Raw genomic sequence first — 19704 nt, 5'->3', positions numbered from 1 at the left:
CCTAGTAGCAAAAGGGATCTGGGTTCACTGGCAAAGGTTCTGTTTTCACAGGGAAAACACTGATTCCCCAGAAACGACGCAGCATTTTTGTTAATTTAAAAAAAAAAAAACTAAATAAGGAATAGAAGAACGACAAAGGTACAAAGTTATGTTTCCTTCATGCTTTAGAATTACCATTCCCCTTCTAATAAAGAAAAAGGCAACCCTTCCCCTTTTTATTTTTTTTATTAATAAAGAAAAACACAAATCAATTACCCATATCTTCTCTAAAACAAAATAAACAGACATGTTTCCTTTACAATCCAACTGCACTCAAATCAAACAAAGCTAGGGTTTTGCCTTTCTGCTCCAATTGATGATTATCGCCTCTACTGCGTCTTCCTTCTTCTTTTTCACTGTATATTCTTTCTTCTTCTTTTCGATTCTTTTTCTTTCCCTATTATATTTTATATTTTGTGTAACAATTCATACAAATATAATTTTTAATCTTTGATTTTAGGTATGTCCTACATTTTGACCTCTATTCTCTTTGCAATTTGTGCTTTCCAAAATTTCAAAGGCCAAGCCCCGACAAATCGACAAGGTACGTGGTCCTACTTTCTTGTATTAGTTTCTTAGTGCGGATAATATCCTCGATAACATAGTGAATTTAGAGATTTTCAGATTATCAACCTTTGTTTTTTAATTGATTGTTGTCATTCTTTTTTGATAGAGTAATTGACTTTGGCTTTGTTAGCATCTAAATTTGGCTATCGGGTAAATTAGTAGATGGCACAGTATAAAAGGATAACTAAAGTAGTTTGAGTAGCTACAAATTAGCATATCCATGGGCGAGTTGGATACAGTTTTCTTTCTAATTTTGCTTCTTTGTGTATCAATACATTTTCATAGCAACATATTTTATATTTCTAAGAGGCCACAAACTTACAGTAAAGGTGGCCAAGATACATTAATCTCTGTTGAGCGTGAACAACTAAAGATATTTTAATTACTCTACTGGATGCTATAAAGAATAAGTTGTTCAATAATAATGTTTATATTCAAATATTATGTTTGTCTGGTTCGTTACTTTTTAATTGTATATTAAATATCGGTACTCGTTCTTTAGTGTGCTTGTCATTGTATATTACTTTTGGGTCTCCTATCTTAAAATTTAGAACCCATACACTTCAAATCCTAGCTCCGCCTTTGAAGCTGAAGATGCGTTATTTCTTGACTAATGTTTATCATATCGTATGCTCTAATTGCTTAGGAAAAGTACTTTCTGTTTTCCCGTAATTGTAGCGATTTTTCATATGAATCTTTTGAAGAATTTTTCTCCGGGAAATAGCTTCCAAAGAACGTTTTTATTAGAATTATTTTCTGAAATAGTGTTGTAATGAAATCAAGATTTTAAGAATTCCACACTAATGTTTCTTTTTCAGATTATCTCTCTCTAAAAGAATGTTTCTTTTTTCTTTAAAGAATAATGAAATGCGTTTTGCCCCTTCATAGAAAGAAATAGTTGTGACTCCTTGAACTCTCTCTTTCAATCTTAGGCTGCCTCCTTACCCTATTTAAATAATTGTGACTTTACACTGAGTTTGTTTCTTGATCAGTTGCACTATCTTGCAGTTGCTCCCAGTTGCAACTATTACTTATTGCTGCAGTTTGCCATCGCTAAGCAATGTTACCTCCTTTTTTAGTTTTTATACAACATTTTGTATAAATATTTGTAATACACACACATTTGTATTTATGCCGAAATTGGGTGATTATTTGTCTGGCATTCTCTTTTCTTTATTCTTGGACAAAAATCGCATAGGATGTCATGATCAAATATTACCACCCTTAACTGTTGTTTCTCTTATCCTTTTTTCAGCTCTTAACTGTTAAATAGGTTCTTTGATGTCGGACCCTGAGGCTTCAGCAGATGAACACTATGTTTCCATTCCTCGTGGTGGTCCTATTTACATTTCCGACATGGTTGGTCCACTCACTAAGGTTGCTGACTTTGAGGTCAGCATCTTCCGTGAACTTGAGGTATGAAGTTGTTGTTCACATTTAGATTACAATGACACTCAATGTGAATATTTTACTTTGAAGCTTGTCTACCTTTTATAGATTCCACGTTCATATGAAGACATACTTCTGTCAGGAGTTTGTATGCAGAGCTCCCACCTCAAATAAACAAAAATTAAACATGAAAGAAAGAAGATAAAAAGGTCTATTATGGATTTCATCATTCTGATACCTTGATTAAGGTCAGTATTCTAAGTATCTTGTTCTGTTATGCAGCGGCTCAAGGCAGAGTTGTCCGTTGATTCACTTGAAATGTTTGATAATGAGATATCGTAAGTGCATTTTTTTTGCTCCTCTTTTATACTAGAAAAGGAAAGAAAACTAAAATGTATCATATGTACCTGCCACTTACTTCTCTTGCATATCCTTTAACTATGGTGATTAATTTATTTTTTTGAAATGCAATACTGCGAGTTTTTTGGTTAACTATGTCATGGATGTGGGAGTAAAAACTGAAACAGGATTTCCTGGAAATATTTTGAGGGATTCCTCTAGCTTTTGTCAAGATCAGCTCTTTGTTTTTTGAGTCTTTGGGTTTTCGTTGCACAGATTGATTCTTTTCCCTTTTGGGTTGTAGAATATTGTGCTCTGCTCCCAAGTTTCTTATTTAGACAGAAGATATCATTAAGTAACTGTGATTGAGGGGATGATCTCATAGCATCTATTTCATTTAGAGTGGTTTTGGGATCGTTTATATTTATCAATAACCCCTTGTTAGTAGGTTGTTTTTAAATTCTTTTTCGTCTTTAAGTAATATGTGACAGCTGATAACTTGCAATCCGTTTTATTTTGGCAGCTGATAATTATTTTATTTTTTCTTTTCACTTTAATTTAGTGGATGTACTTTAAAGAATATCAAAATTGATTAACGTTTCTAATACCATATCTACTCCCTACTACCCAAATAACTGCAGTGGTACTTATCCCATAAAATAGTAGTACTTAGTAATTATTACATTGACTCTTCAAATTCAAACTTCGGTAAGATGGATTTTTGTATGGCTTGTTTAATAGGTTCTGACCAATCTACTCCGATTGTTCGTAGAGTTAACTGACTCTTGTCTTTGATTGCCTTGTAGGATTGAAGATCTTAAAACTTTCAGTGAAGAGGAATTGGTGGCTCAGGCCTTTGAAGAAGCGTTTAAGGTACAATAACATTCTTTTTAATCATAGGAAGCCATTCTAACAGTTAGCTTACAAGTCCTCACTAATCAGAAAAAAGCTCAGTTTACAAACTTTCACCTTCAAAAGAAAATAAATGGCCTGTTTGTTTACCAGATCTTCATGTGATGAATACAGGATGATGAGCTGATCAAAGAATCTTCACAAACTTTGACAGAGCACCTTGGTACAAGGTTAGTTAAATGAATATTCTAGACCAAGACCCATTTTACTTACTTTTGGCAGTCTTTGTTTTTTCTCTTTGCATTAGATGATGTATCAATAGTTTTATGAAGCGTGTCCAATTCCAACTATGTGACTCTTGATACTTGATTAGCTTGGAATCTTGGTTTCCTTTTGTTCCGGGGGGGGGGGGGATGCATGTGCAAATCTTATACTATTTTAATAGCAAAGCAAGTTAAACAACTTCTAGGATTGAATATTTATTGATTAAGAAATAAATTAATATGTTGATCTTTAAAAATTATTCTTACATGTGTATATATCTATGGAAAAGGGGATGGAAAATTATTCTTTCTGCTTTTGACATTCTATGTAATAGTGTCATTGACAGGTTTTCCAACAAAACAGTTATATCTTCAAGTTATCTCTTGACGTCAAAATTGTATTTCCAACAGCGATTCAACCTGATAAAACTATATTTCACTGTTCATTCTATCCGTTCACTTGTGCTTGTTTGCAGTTCTGCATGTGTTCCACACTCATTTGACTTAATCCTATATTTTTCATCACCCTTTTTTACTAAAAACAGAAGAACAGATAACAGGATTTCAGTTACTGAACTTGCTTCATTTGAAAGGTCAGAAAGAGAAGTGGACTCTTCTACTATCCATGATCCCTCAGACTATGTCGCCCGCGACAACAAAGGTTCAGATAAAAGCAAGTCCAACAAGAGGAAGCGGGGGAAGAATGTTCATCAGAAGAATGCTGTTGATGTATGCTAGTGAGCTTTTCTGTTATACATCTGTTTTAGTACTGTATTTTCTGTTGTATTGAAGTCTTTGTTTGGTTCTTAGTGATTTGAATTTCTGTTTACCTACTAAAAATAAAGTTAATGTCCTGTCCGATCATGGATATGGTCGAGAGTTCTGGATAGTTTTACTATGCCACAGCTGGCACATCAGATCACTTGAATGGGTAATCTTGCATTTTTTTTTGTACTGATGTTCTAGTTAAGATGTATTGGAGTAAATCATATGTTCAGGCTTATTTTTGCCCTTTTAATCTCTTAAGAATTTACTTTCCAAATTAGACTGATAGGCGTTTGTCATAGATCATAAAGAAGTGGTAGTATGAAAACTGAAAGGTGAAATCTTGATAATACTGACTTCAGAAGTGTTGATCATGAATGGAAGCTCCTACAGCTAATCATTGAAAAAAGCCTTCAAAACTCAAAGAAATCTACTTTTATTATCCTGTTAATCCTAGTTGCACATATTCCAACAGGTTGAAAATGAGAGATCTGATCAAATGCCTAGTAATACCTTGTTGAAAAATAGAAGGTAATATTTGAGCAGGGTAAAAGTACGGAGGAAAGCGTAAATGACGAACATAATTTGCTTGTAAAGGCTGCCAGTTCATTTAAGTCACATCTTATATATTTTTGTTCATCGACATTGTGTTTGCACATTATTTCCCCATTTTCTTTGTCCTCACGGTTTCAGTGTAAGTATTTTTTTTAAAGAAATGAATTCATATTCTTGCATTTTGTAGGAAGACTATGTTCTGAAGGTGGAACAACTTGCAAAAATTAAAGAAAAACAAGAGGAAGAGAAAGCAGCAGCAAGATTGCATTCTTTCAAGTACAGATCATCGTCTCTAGTTGATATGTTTTTATTTATGACTAAACCAGCTTGTTATATCCATTATTCATATTTTCATGTCTTGTTTCCTCTTACGTTCAACATCTTAGCTATATTTTTGTATTGGCTCAGTGGTAGTTGCAGCAGCAGCCACTCTGCTTCAACATCTTCCAGTAAGATTGGCAGGATGACGTCACTCAAGTCAATAAGTTCGGGAACAAAGGTTAGTTTACATTGACTTCCTTAGACCTTGATTCTTATATACTGTATGACCTGGGTTTTGGATGAATCTAGAATTTAAAAGGTATGGAGCAAGAGTAAAGTTAGTTTAAAGCTTGTTTAGGCTGTTTAAAAAATTAATGACTATTCTATCTTTTGCTTATATATATGGAGCGGTCTTCTGGTCTATTAAGAGATATAATTGAACAGTTTTCACCCCACCATATAATCCCATTGCATACTTCTTTGTTTTTGAATGCCATGATAGAAATACATGACCGTCCAACTCTCTTTCCCCTTATTACTGCAAAAGTCTGGCTTGCCGTGACAGATAAACATTCTGACTATCTTTATGGTAAAAAATTCTGTTTATTGACTGGCTACTTTCTCTTTGCTGTGAGAGCATCTTTTCTGTTGTCATTTTCATGGGTATGGGGTTGGGTGAGGTAAGGGGTTTAATGTTTTATACCTCTTATTAATTTTAGTGGAAATTTGTATTTTATGTATTTGCAAGGAAAAGTGCTTCTTCCATCCCTCGATTAGGTTGGTATATCAGATCTGCTTTGAACTACTAACCATTAATTAAGGAATTGGTCAAATTTATTTGCTAATCAATAGCATCAAGAAGAACATCTATGAAGATGAACTACTACAGGTATATTGAGTGTCAAACAAAGGTCTGTCAATCTTCACAATTTAAAATTTTATTTTCAAAGCTTTTAGAATTTATATCTTTATCTGATTAGGTTTTAGAAAAAAGGATGAAAAGAGTACCTTGTTACAATACTTGAGTGGACAATATGATATACAACTTTGCAACCTTATTTTCCATCCATGCAAATGCTCTCTTCCAGAGTATCCACTCAAGTGCCTGAGGTGTTTATGAAAATAACAATTAAAGAGATTGTTTTAAAGAATATAGTTACTAATTGGATTTAGAAGTGTAGTACTAATTAGCAAATCTTGTTTAAATTTTTTTTATTGTAAAATGATTTTGTTGACAATGGATTTATTATATAAGGAGTATACCAAAAAGTAGAGAGCTTTCACAAAAATATGGTTCCCTAATCACCAAATGTTCTATACAGACCGGAACCTCATGAGTGCACCAAAACAAAACTAAAAGAGGATATTCCTCATATGTACAAAGTCAGTCTCTATACAGTCAAAGGCTTTCTTACCCCTCTCCATAGGACACACACAAGTGCAATTGGAGCAACATCCCATACCTTGTGTCTTTTTTTTTATATATTTTTTTTTTACTTTTTTGATAAGGTAGAATTTGATTAACAAATGGTACCAAAATGGTACAAAATTACAAACAACCAGCAGCTACCGCAACAGGGCAATTACATTCCTCCTAACTCTAGAAAAACCATATGATGTTCCATATTTTCCATAGCATACTTTTACACCAGTACTTTTACACCAGAAATTGGTGGGATTCTTATGTGGTGGAAGGGGAAGCTGATTCTATTCTTGCAAAGAAGTTGAAGCTGTTGGAAGAAGATTTAAAAAAGTGGAACAATGAGACTTTTGGAAAGTTAGAGGACAGAAAGAACAAAGCTTTGGCAAGGTTACAAGATCTTGATCATAATTGAAGGAATATTTCCCCTGAGCAACAAGTAGAATATGAGGCAGAAAGAAAATCCATTAAGAAGCAACTAGAAGAAATGGCAAAGGCTGAAGAAATTTCCTGGAGGCAGAAATCTAGATGCCTGTGGATTGAACACGGAGACAAAAATACAAAATTTTTCCATAAGCAGGCTAACGCTCATAAACGATACAATAATATTGATAAATTGATGATAGAAGATGTGCTGGTGGAGGATGATCGATTCATTAAAGCTCACATTTTGGATTTCTACTAGAGTCTGTTCAGTGAGCCTGAACAATGGAGGCCAAATTGGGAGGATGAAGGAATTAAGAAGTTGTCAGAGGAAGATAAGAAATGGGTGGAAAGGTCATTTGAAATGGAAGAATTAGAAGAGGTGATAAAATCTTTCAAAGGAGACAAGCCTCCTGGCCCTGATGGCTTCAATCTTTTTTTTTTTCAAAAATGTTGGAGCATAGTAAATATGGATGTTTGGAAGGTTGTTGATACTTTTTACAATAAAGGTTCCTTTGTCAAAAGTCTGAATGCTACTTTTATTGCTCTAATTCCTAAAAAGAAAGGAGCAGTGGAGGTCAAGGACTTCCGACCTATTAGCCTCTTGGGGAGTGTTTACAAAATTATCTCCAAATTGTTAGCTGAAAGACTAAAGGCAGTCATTAGCAAATTGGTCTCTTCTAATCAGAATGCTTTTATTAAAGGAAGGCAAATTTCTGATGCTGTCCTGGCAGCAAATGGAAGTCTAGTCTGGATAATCTGTTGAGGAGAAAGAAAAAAGGAATAGCTGGTAAGCTTGATTTAGAGAAGGCTTATGATCATGTCAATTGGGATTGCTTATTGAAATTGTTAAAACTGATGAATTTTGGTGAAAAGTGGTTGGAATGGATAAGATTTTGCATTTCATCGGTGAAATTTTCCGTTTTAATTGATGGAAATCCACAAGGCCTTTTCAGCTCTCACAGAGGTATCGGGCAAGGAGATCCCCTTTCACCCTATTTATTTGTCTTGGTAATGGAAATCCTTAGCGGTATGCTGAGGAAAGCAGAAGCTCTGGCATTAAGGTCTCAGAATTGGCAAGAATGATCAGGAAGGGATGATACTTAATCATATCCTCTATGCTGATGACTCTCTCCTGTTTTGTGAAGCTGAGAGAGTACAAATCCTGTATTTGAGAGGAGTGCTACTATGTTTTGAGGCAGTCACTGGATTAAAAGTCAATTTGGCTAAAAGTAGCATTTTTAGTATAAATGTTGATGAGTGTGTAGAGGAGTTGGCAGAGATTATGGGCTATAAAGTAGAAAATTTCCCTACTGTCTATTTGGGGTTACCTTTAGGGGCAAAGAGAAAGGATAAAAACATTTGGCAAGGTGTCATTGAAAGGTGCAGTAATAAACTTACTCCATGGAAGAATCAATACTTATCTTTTGGGGGCAGGTAGGCTGACTCTAATAAATAGTGTCTTGGATGGGATACCCACATACACCATGTCTTTATTCAGTATGCCTAAAGCAGTAGAAAAGAAATTAGATTCTATAAGAAGAACTTTTTTGGGATGGAAGCTCAGACAAGAAGAAGACACATCTGGTTAAATGGCAAGTGGTTATTGAAGATAAAAAGAGAGGCGGATTAGGAGTGAGGAATCTGAAATTGCACAATAAAAGCTTACTATTTAAATGGCTATGGAGATATAGTAGAGAGGGTGAGGAAGTTTGGCAGAAAATAATAGATGCCATTTATGGTGCAAAGATTGGGTGGAAACAAATTCCTTCCCAACTGAGAAGCTGTGGCGGGATTTGGAAAATGATTGGTGGCTGGTGGGACGAATTTTTACAGCATACTAGTTTGGAGGTGGGAAATGGTGATAGGATTAAATTTTGGCTGGATATTTGGTGTGCTAATGAGAGCTTCAAAAGCAGATTTCCAGATCTATTTAATTGTGCGTTGAATAAAGAGGGCTATGTTGCAGGTTTTAAAGCAGAATCAGGATGGAATGTTACTTTCAGAAGAAATCTGAACGACTGGGAAGTGGATAGTTTCTGTGAACTGCTTCAGCTTCTGAATTCATATTCAATAGATCAACACAAAACAGATAGGCTTATTTGGATCGGCAACAGGGATAATATATTCACAGTGAATAATTTTTACAAAAGGTTGCTACAACAAAGTAGTCAGGGAACTCTAAACTGGCCTTGGAAGATGATTTGGAGAACTAAAGCACCTATGAAAGCAACTTTTTTTGGTTGGCTAGCAGTTAGGGATGCCTGCCAAACTCAGCATAAGTTACAGAGGAGAGGGTTTTCTCTGTGCAGTAGATGTTATTTTTGCAACACAGAGGAGGAAACAGTTGAGCATCTCTTCTTGCATTGCAAATTTTCAAGACAGTGCTGGGTTTTTTTTTTAACATAATGGGCATATCTTTGGTGCTACCTCAGAAGATTAGTAACTTTCTGGAAATGTGGCAATCCCGGAGAGTAAAAAGAAGCTTAAAGCTAATATGGAAAACTATTCCCAACTGCATAATGTGGACATTATGGCTGGAGCGAGATAAAGCATGCTTTGAGGGAAAGAGACTGCAGATTGCTAGAGTAAAAAACAAATGTATTAAAAATTTGTATTTCCGGTGTTATAGCAGTTTTTTAGATGAGATGGACCAGTATTTGGATTTTTTGCACTTGTTAGGAGAAAATATGTAGTATGAATTAAGTAAGAGTTGTAGTCTGGTCCTGTACTTTTTTTCTATGTACCATCTTGGTACCAGTTATAATAAAATCTTCACTTATCAAAAAAAAAAAAAAAAAAATATAATTTAATCCTGGAAACATGCTGCCTTTCCCCTCCAGAGAAAATCTTCTTTCTTTCCAACCATATTGTCAAGAGCACACACAGAGGAATTGTTCTCCACAATATCTGTTTGACTTTCTGCTATTTTTCGGTGTTGCCAAGTCTCCAACAGACTCCTGATATTGGAGGGCGCTTGACATCATATATATTTAGAACGAGCTTCCAACACTGTCTTGGCACTTTGCAATGAATGATACATGACTGACTGTTTCTGCTTCTTCTTCACACATGTACACTGGTTACATAGAATAGTTTCTCTCTTCTGCAAGTTCTCGTGAATTAAACAAGCTCTCTTTGCTGCAACCCAACCAAACAAAACCACTTCAGCAGGTGCTTTTTATTTCCATAACTAATCTGATTGATAAAGCCCCTGTTTTTCTTTTAGCAGACTGTAACAACTCCTGACTGTGAAGGTACCATCTTTGCTTGCTACCCAGATCAGTGAGTCTTTCTTGTTGTCCTCCAATCTAACCATGTTCAGTAACTGCATCAATTGAGCAAATTCATCAACTTCCCAGTCATTAAGACCTGAAGATCAGCTCCCAACCAGTATTTGAGTAAAAGTCTGATACCCTTCCATTTTTGTTTGTGGAGCAGCTACACAAAACAGGAAATTTTGATCTAAAACTTTCACTTCCCAACCATATATCAGACCAAAATTGGGCATTATTACCGTTCTCCAGTTTCAACTTTACCAACTGACTGTATTTAGTCCATAAACCTTTGATTGTGCACCAGACTCCCCCCTTTGAAGAAGAATGAACTGAACAAGTCAACAAGGAGCCCACATGTCCTTCCTACCATACCTGGCATCTCTCAGCTGTTTCAATAATCTGTTGCTATCATCATCAGGAACTCGTGCCTAAAGGCGAAACTATAATCTTAAAGGTAATTTGCCTTCCTATATGAGAGCAACATCTTCATTAAAATTAGTCAGAAACTTAGAGGAACAAATAGGAAGACAAATTACCTTTAACATTATAGTTTCACTTTCACCAGTAGGCCCTTTAGCAACTTGTCTCAGGAGAAGCAGACAAAGAAAAAACATATCTTGCATCTTCTCCTCCTTCTGTTGCCCAACTATGCAGCGGTTCATTCACTATACCTGGAATCATCACTATACACCAATCAACTAACTATTCCCACCACAAATGTCTTGCCACCTTGCAGTGTAACAGAATGTGGTAATTCAATGCTTCTCTTAATGAATGCTGCATTTTTTTCATTGTTAATAATAGTAATCTGCATGTTTGCACACTGTTAATATTCGTATTGGACAGTCCTTTATTACCTGAAGAACAACTCATATTACCTTAAACCTTTTGAATTTCATGTAAGCCAATATCATTGGGTAAAAACATACCCGCACCGGGTATTTACGCCAAACCAACAGAAGCATGGCATTTGTTTACACATAGAGTTCTATCGCTTAATCATGGTTAATTTATGCATGTTTTTACTTCATTAAATTAGCTAATCATAGTAAGTTTAATTGGTTTGGTGTAAACACCCGATGCGGGTAAGTATTCACCATATCATTGTACTTGCATTGTAAATCCACAGTATATCTATGCGACGTCATCATGACCTTTCTAGTATCACTCTTTATAGAAAGCTAAAGTAATTTCATTACAGTTGTAATCTGAATTAGATGTACACAAGACTCTTGATAATTTGGTCTTCTCTGATCTTTAGTTCTAACCAATGATAGTTTGTTGATTTGCATGCTTGGTTTTGGTTTATGGCAGGTGAGGGCAGCAAATGCTCGTGGACATATTGCAGTACACTTTCCAGAAGTTGTCCTCTGTATTGAGGTTTATCATTACAAAAAGACATGGGTAAAAGTATGAACATGCTCTTTGTTGCTATCTTTGAAGCGCTGATTAAATGAACTTTTAAATTATCGACTATGAACAGGCTCTTTGTGCTATCTCTGTTGCAACTTGCAACAGTATGTTTGTGACCTTCTTTGGGTGATAAAATAGAAGGCTTTTCTGCTAGGTTATAGCTTATTCATGGTCTTAACATTTTAAATTATTAACTGAAATAAGTAAATTCAAATAGAACCTCCTGTATTTGATAAGATAAACTACTTGGAGTCGGGTGAAAGTGTGAGGGGTTTCATTGTTGAAGATGATCAAAGATCTTCCTATTGTATTGCTTTTTTTAGTAACTCGTGTAACTTTATATTCTATCTGATTGTTACAACTGACTATGATGATATATATCTGTAGACTCAAGAATTTCTGGTCCTTGGGCGGCAATTTTTGACAGAAATGAGAGACAGGATATATTGCATTACTGATGAGATAATGAAGAAGACAGGCCAGGATGATCCGTCGGGCTATTTCCTTGTGGAGGTAACTTTTCCGGTCCAATTTTATTCTCTAATGATAAATATCATTTTTCTTCTGTTCCTTACTATTTTCTTATCACCAACCTAAAATTTTTCCATAGGATGTCTTTTGCAATGATTTTAGGCATCCTGCTGCTGTAGATTATAGTAAGCCAATACTTAATTGGCTTCAAGATTCTAAGAGTGAGGCGCTGGAAAAATGGGAATCTATCGCCTCTGGTGAACTGCCACAGAAACAAAAGGCCCTTCTAGGCAGTAAAATTGGACCACAATTGCCTCATTTCAAGACCGCTAAAATGCAAGTTACTCGTTTCTGTGACTTAAGATTTCGACTTGGTGCTGGATATCTTTATTGTCACCAGGTAATATTTCTTTCAGTGTGTTTTGTTTTTGTTTTTCTGTTGCTCAGGGGAATATTTCATTATTAATCAAATTAATTTTAATATATATTGACCCTTGCGGTCCGGCCCTTCCCCGGAACCCGCACATAGCGGGAGCTTAGTGCGCCGAGCTGCCCTTTTATAACTGTTACTTGATGGCTTTGTGTATGTTTTGCCTTGTATAAGGGGGATTGCAAGCATCAAGTTGTAATAAGAGACATGAGGTTGATACATCCAGAGGACGTACAGAACCGAGCCGCTTATCCATTGATCACCTTTCAGCCGAAGTTGCGGTTCCAGAAATGCTCTGTTTGCAAGATTTTTAAAGCAGTTAAGGTGACAGTTGATGATAAATGGGCTGCTGAAAATCCTTGCTACTTTTGTGACCTTTGCTATTACATGCTCCACTATGTAAACGGGTCTCTGCTTTACGATGATTTCTCTGTGTATGAATATCTCCATGAGTAACTTTAAATTAGAAGAGCTGACGTGTGGGTTAGGTGCATGTCACGGGTTCCAACCCTGCCGCTAACAACACTGGTATTTAAGTGGAGAAGAATAGAGGACGGCCAAATCCAGACGTTGCTCAGGACTCTGCAAGCAGTATTCAGTTTCGCACAGATATGCAAGTTCAAACCAAAGAATGAATATATGCAAGTTCGAAGTTTCACACAGATAATAAATACTATTATCATCCAATTTATTACTACTATTGTCACCATCTATGGCAAATAGGTTTCAGTTTCTTTGTTTATTATTTTCAGAACTACTTGTTCCGAGTTCATCTACAGATTATATCCTCTTACGTTATACACAAATTAAAATATTAACTAATGCACTGGCCTGTCTAGTTTATCCTTTTTCTTTAATTGAATATTTTTGAAAGTTGAAAGTGTTATCGAGAAAAGGGAAGGGAAAAGCTTTAGTGAAAAATTGAAGAATGTATTTCAGAATTCAGATGTAAGGTAGTAGTAACTAGTAACCTTTCCGTTGAATTATTACTTAAATTGCATATGAAGTTAGATCCTTTTATAGCAAAAGTAAAACATTATTTTTCATATATACAGTTTGCTGACAAAAAGTTAACGATAATAAATCCAGACATTTGAACTCATGACTTAAGTAGGTCGATCAAAAATAATTACTCCATCCATTTCAATTTATGTGAACTTGTTTGATTGGGCACAGAGTTTAAAAAAAAATAAAATTTTGGAAATTTGTGGTTCTAAACAAGTCAAAAAAGGGCTTGTGTGGTTATAAAAGTTTTTCATTAAGGTTAGAATTGTAAGTTTAAGCTAAATTGATTTCAAATTTAGAAAGGGGTCATTCATTGACCAAAAAGGAAATAAGTTCACATAAACTGGAACGGAGAGAGTATATTTGCTAGCTAAATATTCAAAATATATACACGAATTATGTATAAAATACGTATATTATATATTAATATACAAAAGATACATATTTTATCGGCTATTATTTTTAGAAGCGGTTATACAGTATAATTTTCCCTAAACAAACTATCCTGAGATTAGCTAATATCCCAAACCAAACATGGGATAAAGTTAATCTTAAACTTTATCGGAATTATTATTCTTATCCCACAAGCTAAACGTTACCTTAGAGTGTGTTTAGTAATATAGAAAATATTTCTAAAATTTTGGTATTTAATTGTCACAAAATAATTTCTAGAGAAAAAAAAATTTCCACCATAAGGGGAAATTACTTCTCTCATCAGTTTTGGACTAAAGTCCATCACAATTATCTCCAATCTCAATGTTATATCTTTAATTTTTTTAAAGAGAAAATTACACATAGGTACAATTAAATTTTGTTATTAATTATCACTTAAATAATTAGTATTTAATACACAAAACACTATCAGGTTTGAGTTATCTAAACACAATCAGGTTATTTCTGGAAATATCTTTCACTCTCCAACCAATTACCGAAAATTAATTTTTAGGAAAATATTTTTTAGAAAACAATAGAGTAACTCGTTTTTTCGAAATATTTTTTTTGAAAAAAACTTTTGTCACATCAAACACACCATAGACATTGTAGATAATTTTTTTTTGAAATGTTAATTAAAAAACATTTATAATTTTCTAAATCGACAACCCAAATATTATCGGTAAAAGGAGAAAAAAGGGAGAAAAAGAAAAATATGTGGAGAATAGATAATCAAAAAAGAAAAAATGGATCACCACTCACCGGTGATTACCATTAATCAATTACCACTATAAATATCAGGAATTTTTGCTTTCATTTTCTTCCCTAATCGTGATTATTAAAAATCACCACCCGGGTCTTCCGTATACAGCGATCCCGAAATTTTTTTCCGTTATCCCTTCGCTATCTCCTTCTATATCTGTATCTATATAAAATTAACCGTATTATATAATATATTCTTCTTTATCTCTTCGAATACTATTAAAAAAATAATTCAAATCCGTTCGATTTTCTCATCACTGTATGGCGGTTAATTTTCTGAACCGGAATGTGTCAGATTTGTGCGTAGGGAAACCGGCGTTAAGGCCATTACCGGCGGCAGCCACCATAGCGGAGGCGTTAGCGGTGTTGAAAAAGTCCGGCGAAGCTAACGTGAGCGTGTGGAGCTGTGACCATTTGAAGAAGGTTCTAGAAGGTAGTAATTGTGAGTGCTGTTGTGTTGGGAAGATTTGTATGGTGGATGTGATTTGCTTTTTATGTAAAAACGAGAATTTGGATAATCCTTCCAAGGCTCTTGAGGCACCTGTGTTGCAGATTTTGCCGAAAGGGAATCATATTGTGAGGCATTTGGCGCCCAATTCAAGGTACTGTGATATTTTTCGTTTGAATTTTGATTCTCACTCCGTCACAATGTATGTGACTTACGGCTTATTTGGATGGTTGTTACGTATCTTTTCGTAATGTAACGTATCGTATTGTACTGTATTGTTTTGATCTATACAAGGTTTGGATAGATTGTATTATTTATTGTCGTTTCATGAAGCCATGCACCAACAATATGAAGAATAAACTTGCAATATTATAAAAAAAAAATAAGGTACGAGATAATATTATATATAAAAAGGTAGGGTAAATGAAAAATAAGATTATTTAATAATAAAAAAGGGGGCAAGATGAGAAAAAAATAAGGAAACGACGTGGCCACACAAAATCGGTCGTTTTATAAAGTGACACTTTTCATCGTTAGGTAATGACAAATTTAATTATAAGATACAATAAAATTTAAGTAACAATCAAAACAAACATAGTATTTGAAGTAACAATATAATACAATACAACAGAAAACAACCATCCAAACAAGCTATTGAATTGCAGAAGAAATGAGGACTTTCTAAAATTGTGGACTTAAACATGTATAGCATTTGTGTGACTATAAAACTTTTAAGACTTACATATTAATTTATGTGGGTATAAAAGCTTGATAAATGGAAAGTGTAAAGCTAACTGTTTCCTAATATAAAACTCAGGAGTCGCCCTTCCATGTTTCCTTTGGGTGGCGTATGCGCATGTTTGATTATGATACTAGTTGATGTATTTGAGCATAAAGGTGGTGTTGTTCTTTTTTGGAATGAGAGTAATAAGGAAATATCACGTAAACGGAAACGTTAAAGTAATTGATTTTGGTGCTTTAATTCGAGAATGGATCTTTGTTTCATCATGTTTGATTATCCATGTATTGATTCTTGTTCTCGTCAGACTCAATTCAATTAGATCTATCATTTTTCTTGAGCTCCATGAGAAGAAAGCTTCCATACTTTATAGGGGTTGTTGTTCATTTACATCTGTCCCCATGAGCCATCCATGAACCGTGGCAGATGTTCAATCTCAAAATGGAGGAAAAGATCTTTGTAAAGTGAATTTCTATAATCCCATGAAGAATCAATTTTATCTGAATGTTCATGTTGTCTCAAAAAGAAAAACGAGTCAGGAGTATAAAGGCCAATGTATCTATTTCCTTTTTCAAAATGTATTTATTAAGTTTTAACAAGAAGTTATTATAAAAACGTTTTATTAGAAAAGGCAAACTGTTTTCCTAGAAGAGAAAAACTGTTTCTGAAAGAAGTGATTTTTTTTTAACCGAGAAATCTATCTGGGGCCAGTATTTTGGGACAAGAGTAATATTTGTAGTTCAATTTTTTCCTTCCTGGGAATTACGTTTTACATATAGAAAAAGTCCTGTATTTTCAGCCCCCAATCCAGTTTTGGCGCAATGTTTGAGGGATGGTGACTATTTACCTAAAACGTGTAAATAATAACTATGTCTCAATCCCAATCCCAAGCTAGTCAGGATGGAGTATACGAATCCTCCTAAGCTCAATTCCAAACTATTTGTGCTCGAGTAGATGATTCCCTTGTATCCATACTGCTCTATTCTGACCCATTTCATCCAATTTTTTCCCCTATCAAACGTCTATTGTCACTTGTCAGCTGTGTTATGATTTGTTTAGTAGTCTCTCTCTTTTGTGGTTTTTTCCTTTTCTGGTTTACACGTGTTGTTGGCACGAGCAACTTCTGGAACTTCAAAAGGCATCACATTATTGATGCTTGCCATGTCTCTGATAGCCTCATGCTTCATCAAGTTGAAGCTTTACCGGACATTATTTTCTGTTTACTGATGTTGTTTCATGTTATTGTTTGTCTTCTGAAATTATCTTATGTTCAGCTTGCTGGAAGCAATAGATTACATTCTGGAAGGCACACAGAACCTGGTTATACCGATCCAAAAGTGCGTGAGCACAAATACTAGGAAAACGCTGAGTAAATCTTCCTCTCTGAGTTGCAAACATCATGACGGAGTTGAATACTGCTGGCTAACGCAAGAAGACATTGTCCGTTTCCTTCTGAATTCTGTTGGTGTCTTCTCCCCTATGCCCACATTTTCAATTGAATCGCTCAACATCATAGATAATAACGTCATGACTGTATGTTACCATGATCCTGCGATCTCTGCCTTAGATTCCCTTGCTCTTGCACACGTTGAGCAAACTTCAGTGGCTGTTGTTGATGATCACGACAAATTAATTGGTGAAATCTCCCTCTTCACTCTTGCATACTGCGATGAAACGGCAGCAGCAGCAGCAATATTGACCCTTTCAGCCGGTGATCTGATGGCTTACATTGACTGTGGTGGTCCTCCAGACGACTTGATCGAGCTGGTGAAGACGAGGCTGCAAGAGAAAAAGCTTGGCGCAGTATTGGAACTAATGGATGAAGAGTTCTCATTGTCTTCGTCATCATCCTCAGCTTCAAGTTGTTCTTCTGATGACGAGTTAGGGGTTTGCAGAAATAATGTTTCAGGACGATATTCATCAGCAAGAAGGGCGGAGGCAATCACGTGTTATGCAAGCAGTTCGTTGGTGGCTGTGATGATTCAAGCACTTGCACATCGCGCAAGTTCCGTTTGGGTCATGGATGAGGATAACACTTTGATTGGTTGTGTAACATTTAAAGGAATTCTGAAAGTTTTCAGGAGTCCTGCGAATGCGAGGCCTGCAACCAAATAAGGAGAATACAGTGAAGCATATGCACAAAATTGTGTCAAAATTCTTTCAAATGATTGGGAGACTTTTTCGGTGGTGATTGAAACACGTTGAGTTGGAGAATATAGTTAGTTTTAGAACTTAATCTTTGTATATGTTGTTTTGAATGGACATTATGTCTATTAATTATTTTCATAGTGAAAGTTTAATCCTAATTTTATGGCTTTGCAATGGAGCATCATCTCCACAGTACAATTGATCTATCAAAAAACAAAAAGCTGTCTTATATATGGGGTAAAAACTTACTTTTATAAACTATGAATGTAAGACATATGTCTTTTATATACATATTTAACAATTAATCATAGTTAAGTGACAGAGGCAGAACCATGATTTGAACCTTACGGGTTTGAAATTCTAATTCATTTAAGTTACTGGGTTCTAAATTAACAATTTATACATTTTCAATGAATTTTTTAATATAATATAGAGTTTGGACCAAAGTTACTGGATTCGGCCGAACTCGCAAGTTCTATGCTAGCTGCTTGTTAGGTGATATACATTTTCATTTTGATTTGTTAACTTTTAAGGTTAATTAATTATTTAGTTAAGTGCAAGTAACCAATGTGAATAAGTACTTACTCTATTATGACAACAAAAATAAGCTGTTATCATTAGCAAATTTCAGATAGAGGCAACTACACTAAATATCTTTAACAAACCTGAAAGCTGGATTGATAAGATTATCCTTTTCCTATAAGTATTAAATAACCCTTTGGAGTAAAAAATTGACTAATTAAGTGGAGTAGGTAGGAATAATCATCTTTATCATTGAAAGCAAAATAGCTTGATTTTACCATATGATCATATAATTCTTTGAGTATCATGTGTATAGAGCTTTAAATAATTCCTAACTAGTGGCAAATATAGTTTATTAATTACGGATTTAATTGAATCCATTATTTTCGACACAATATGAATATATATCCGAAAAATTATTAAATTTCAACGATTATGATATTATGAACATATTATGTCAAAAGTACAATACAAAAACTTTAAAAGTTGAACCGATCAAGTTTAAATTCTCGCATCTAGTCATACCTATAATGATGTTTGGATGAAATAAAACACATTCTCAAGAAAGTTATAATCTGGATCTAATAGCTGTGATATGATATTCCTGCTGTGAGACTATGACACGATTATTGTGATATAATAACCACTATGATATTTTCTTAGGTACATTAGATTTTATCATCTCTACCAACCATTGGCCCCATGCTTTTTGTTTTGGATTTCCATTCCTTCAAAAGTTTTTTGTAAGTTGTACGTTATAAGACAATATCTTAAAGGGAAAATTCTTATCAATCTCCAGATCTAGTATGCAAATTGATGGATTATAATATGCAGCGGAATCAATCCAAATATTTTACTCACATGTAAATTAAAAACTAGCATATATTTATGTTTGCACGAGTTATCTTAAAAAAAACTCGTTTATCACGTGAGACTCCTGTTACAAATATTCTACGGTCTTCTATTATATATAGTAATCGGGTAAAGTTTTTCACACAGTGTTTGTTAACCTGTTATAGAAGTTAGAAGGTAAATTACCTTTTTCTTTTCTAGGTTAACAGCAACACTAATCATAAAACGTTACTGTCAATTGTATAAATATTTTTATATTTTCAAGGCATAAAACTTAAATACGAGTAATATATAAACACAAGAATTGTTCATTAGTTTTTTCGGTAATAGG

The 19704-nt window shown here is 34.5% G+C and overlaps 2 protein-coding genes across 6 annotated transcripts; both read left to right on the top strand.

The window, feature by feature from the left end:
• The first annotated feature begins 229 nt into the window (after window positions 1-229).
• LOC107785074 (snRNA-activating protein complex subunit-like) lies at window positions 230-13308 on the top strand. 5 transcript variants are annotated; one of them, XM_075254341.1, is made up of 14 exons: window positions 230-397; window positions 500-583; window positions 1862-2022; window positions 2104-2204; window positions 2278-2333; window positions 3141-3207; window positions 3361-3416; window positions 4043-4178; window positions 4957-5045; window positions 5178-5268; window positions 11466-11561; window positions 11952-12077; window positions 12175-12435; window positions 12640-13308. In XM_075254341.1, the coding sequence occupies exons 5-14, from the start codon at window positions 2314-2316 to the stop codon at window positions 12919-12921; spliced, it is 1224 nt and encodes a 407-aa protein (XP_075110442.1). In that variant the 5' UTR covers window positions 230-397; window positions 500-583; window positions 1862-2022; window positions 2104-2204; window positions 2278-2313; the 3' UTR covers window positions 12922-13308.
• A 1328-nt stretch (window positions 13309-14636) lies between these two features.
• LOC107785076 (CBS domain-containing protein CBSX5) lies at window positions 14637-18154 on the top strand. Its single transcript, XM_016606302.2, has 2 exons — window positions 14637-15266; window positions 17126-18154. The coding sequence occupies exons 1-2, from the start codon at window positions 14926-14928 to the stop codon at window positions 17964-17966; spliced, it is 1182 nt and encodes a 393-aa protein (XP_016461788.1). The 5' UTR covers window positions 14637-14925; the 3' UTR covers window positions 17967-18154.
• The last annotated feature ends 1550 nt before the right edge of the window (window positions 18155-19704 follow it).

This window comes from Nicotiana tabacum, chromosome 1 (genome assembly GCF_000715075.1).
Source record: "Nicotiana tabacum cultivar K326 chromosome 1, ASM71507v2, whole genome shotgun sequence".
Taxonomy (NCBI): domain Eukaryota; kingdom Viridiplantae; phylum Streptophyta; class Magnoliopsida; order Solanales; family Solanaceae; genus Nicotiana; species Nicotiana tabacum.
Note: the sequence above shows the minus strand (reverse complement) of the source record. Positions and strands in the feature narration are given on the sequence as shown.

Excerpts from the sequence above, each read along its gene's own strand:
- LOC107785074 (XM_016606298.2), top strand. The coding sequence starts at position 1,888 with ATGTCGGACCCTGAGGCTTCAGCAGATGAACACTATGTTTCCATTCCT. Across the intron at positions 2,334-3,140 it reads ATGTTTGATAATGAGATATC|GATTGAAGATCTTAAAACTT; the intron begins GTAAGTGCATTT and ends ATTGCCTTGTAG. Across the intron at positions 11,562-11,951 it reads ACAAAAAGACATGGGTAAAA|ACTCAAGAATTTCTGGTCCT; the intron begins GTATGAACATGC and ends ATATATCTGTAG.
- LOC107785076 (XM_016606302.2), top strand. The coding sequence starts at position 14,926 with ATGGCGGTTAATTTTCTGAACCGGAATGTGTCAGATTTGTGCGTAGGG. Across the intron at positions 15,267-17,125 it reads CATTTGGCGCCCAATTCAAG|CTTGCTGGAAGCAATAGATT; the intron begins GTACTGTGATAT and ends TCTTATGTTCAG.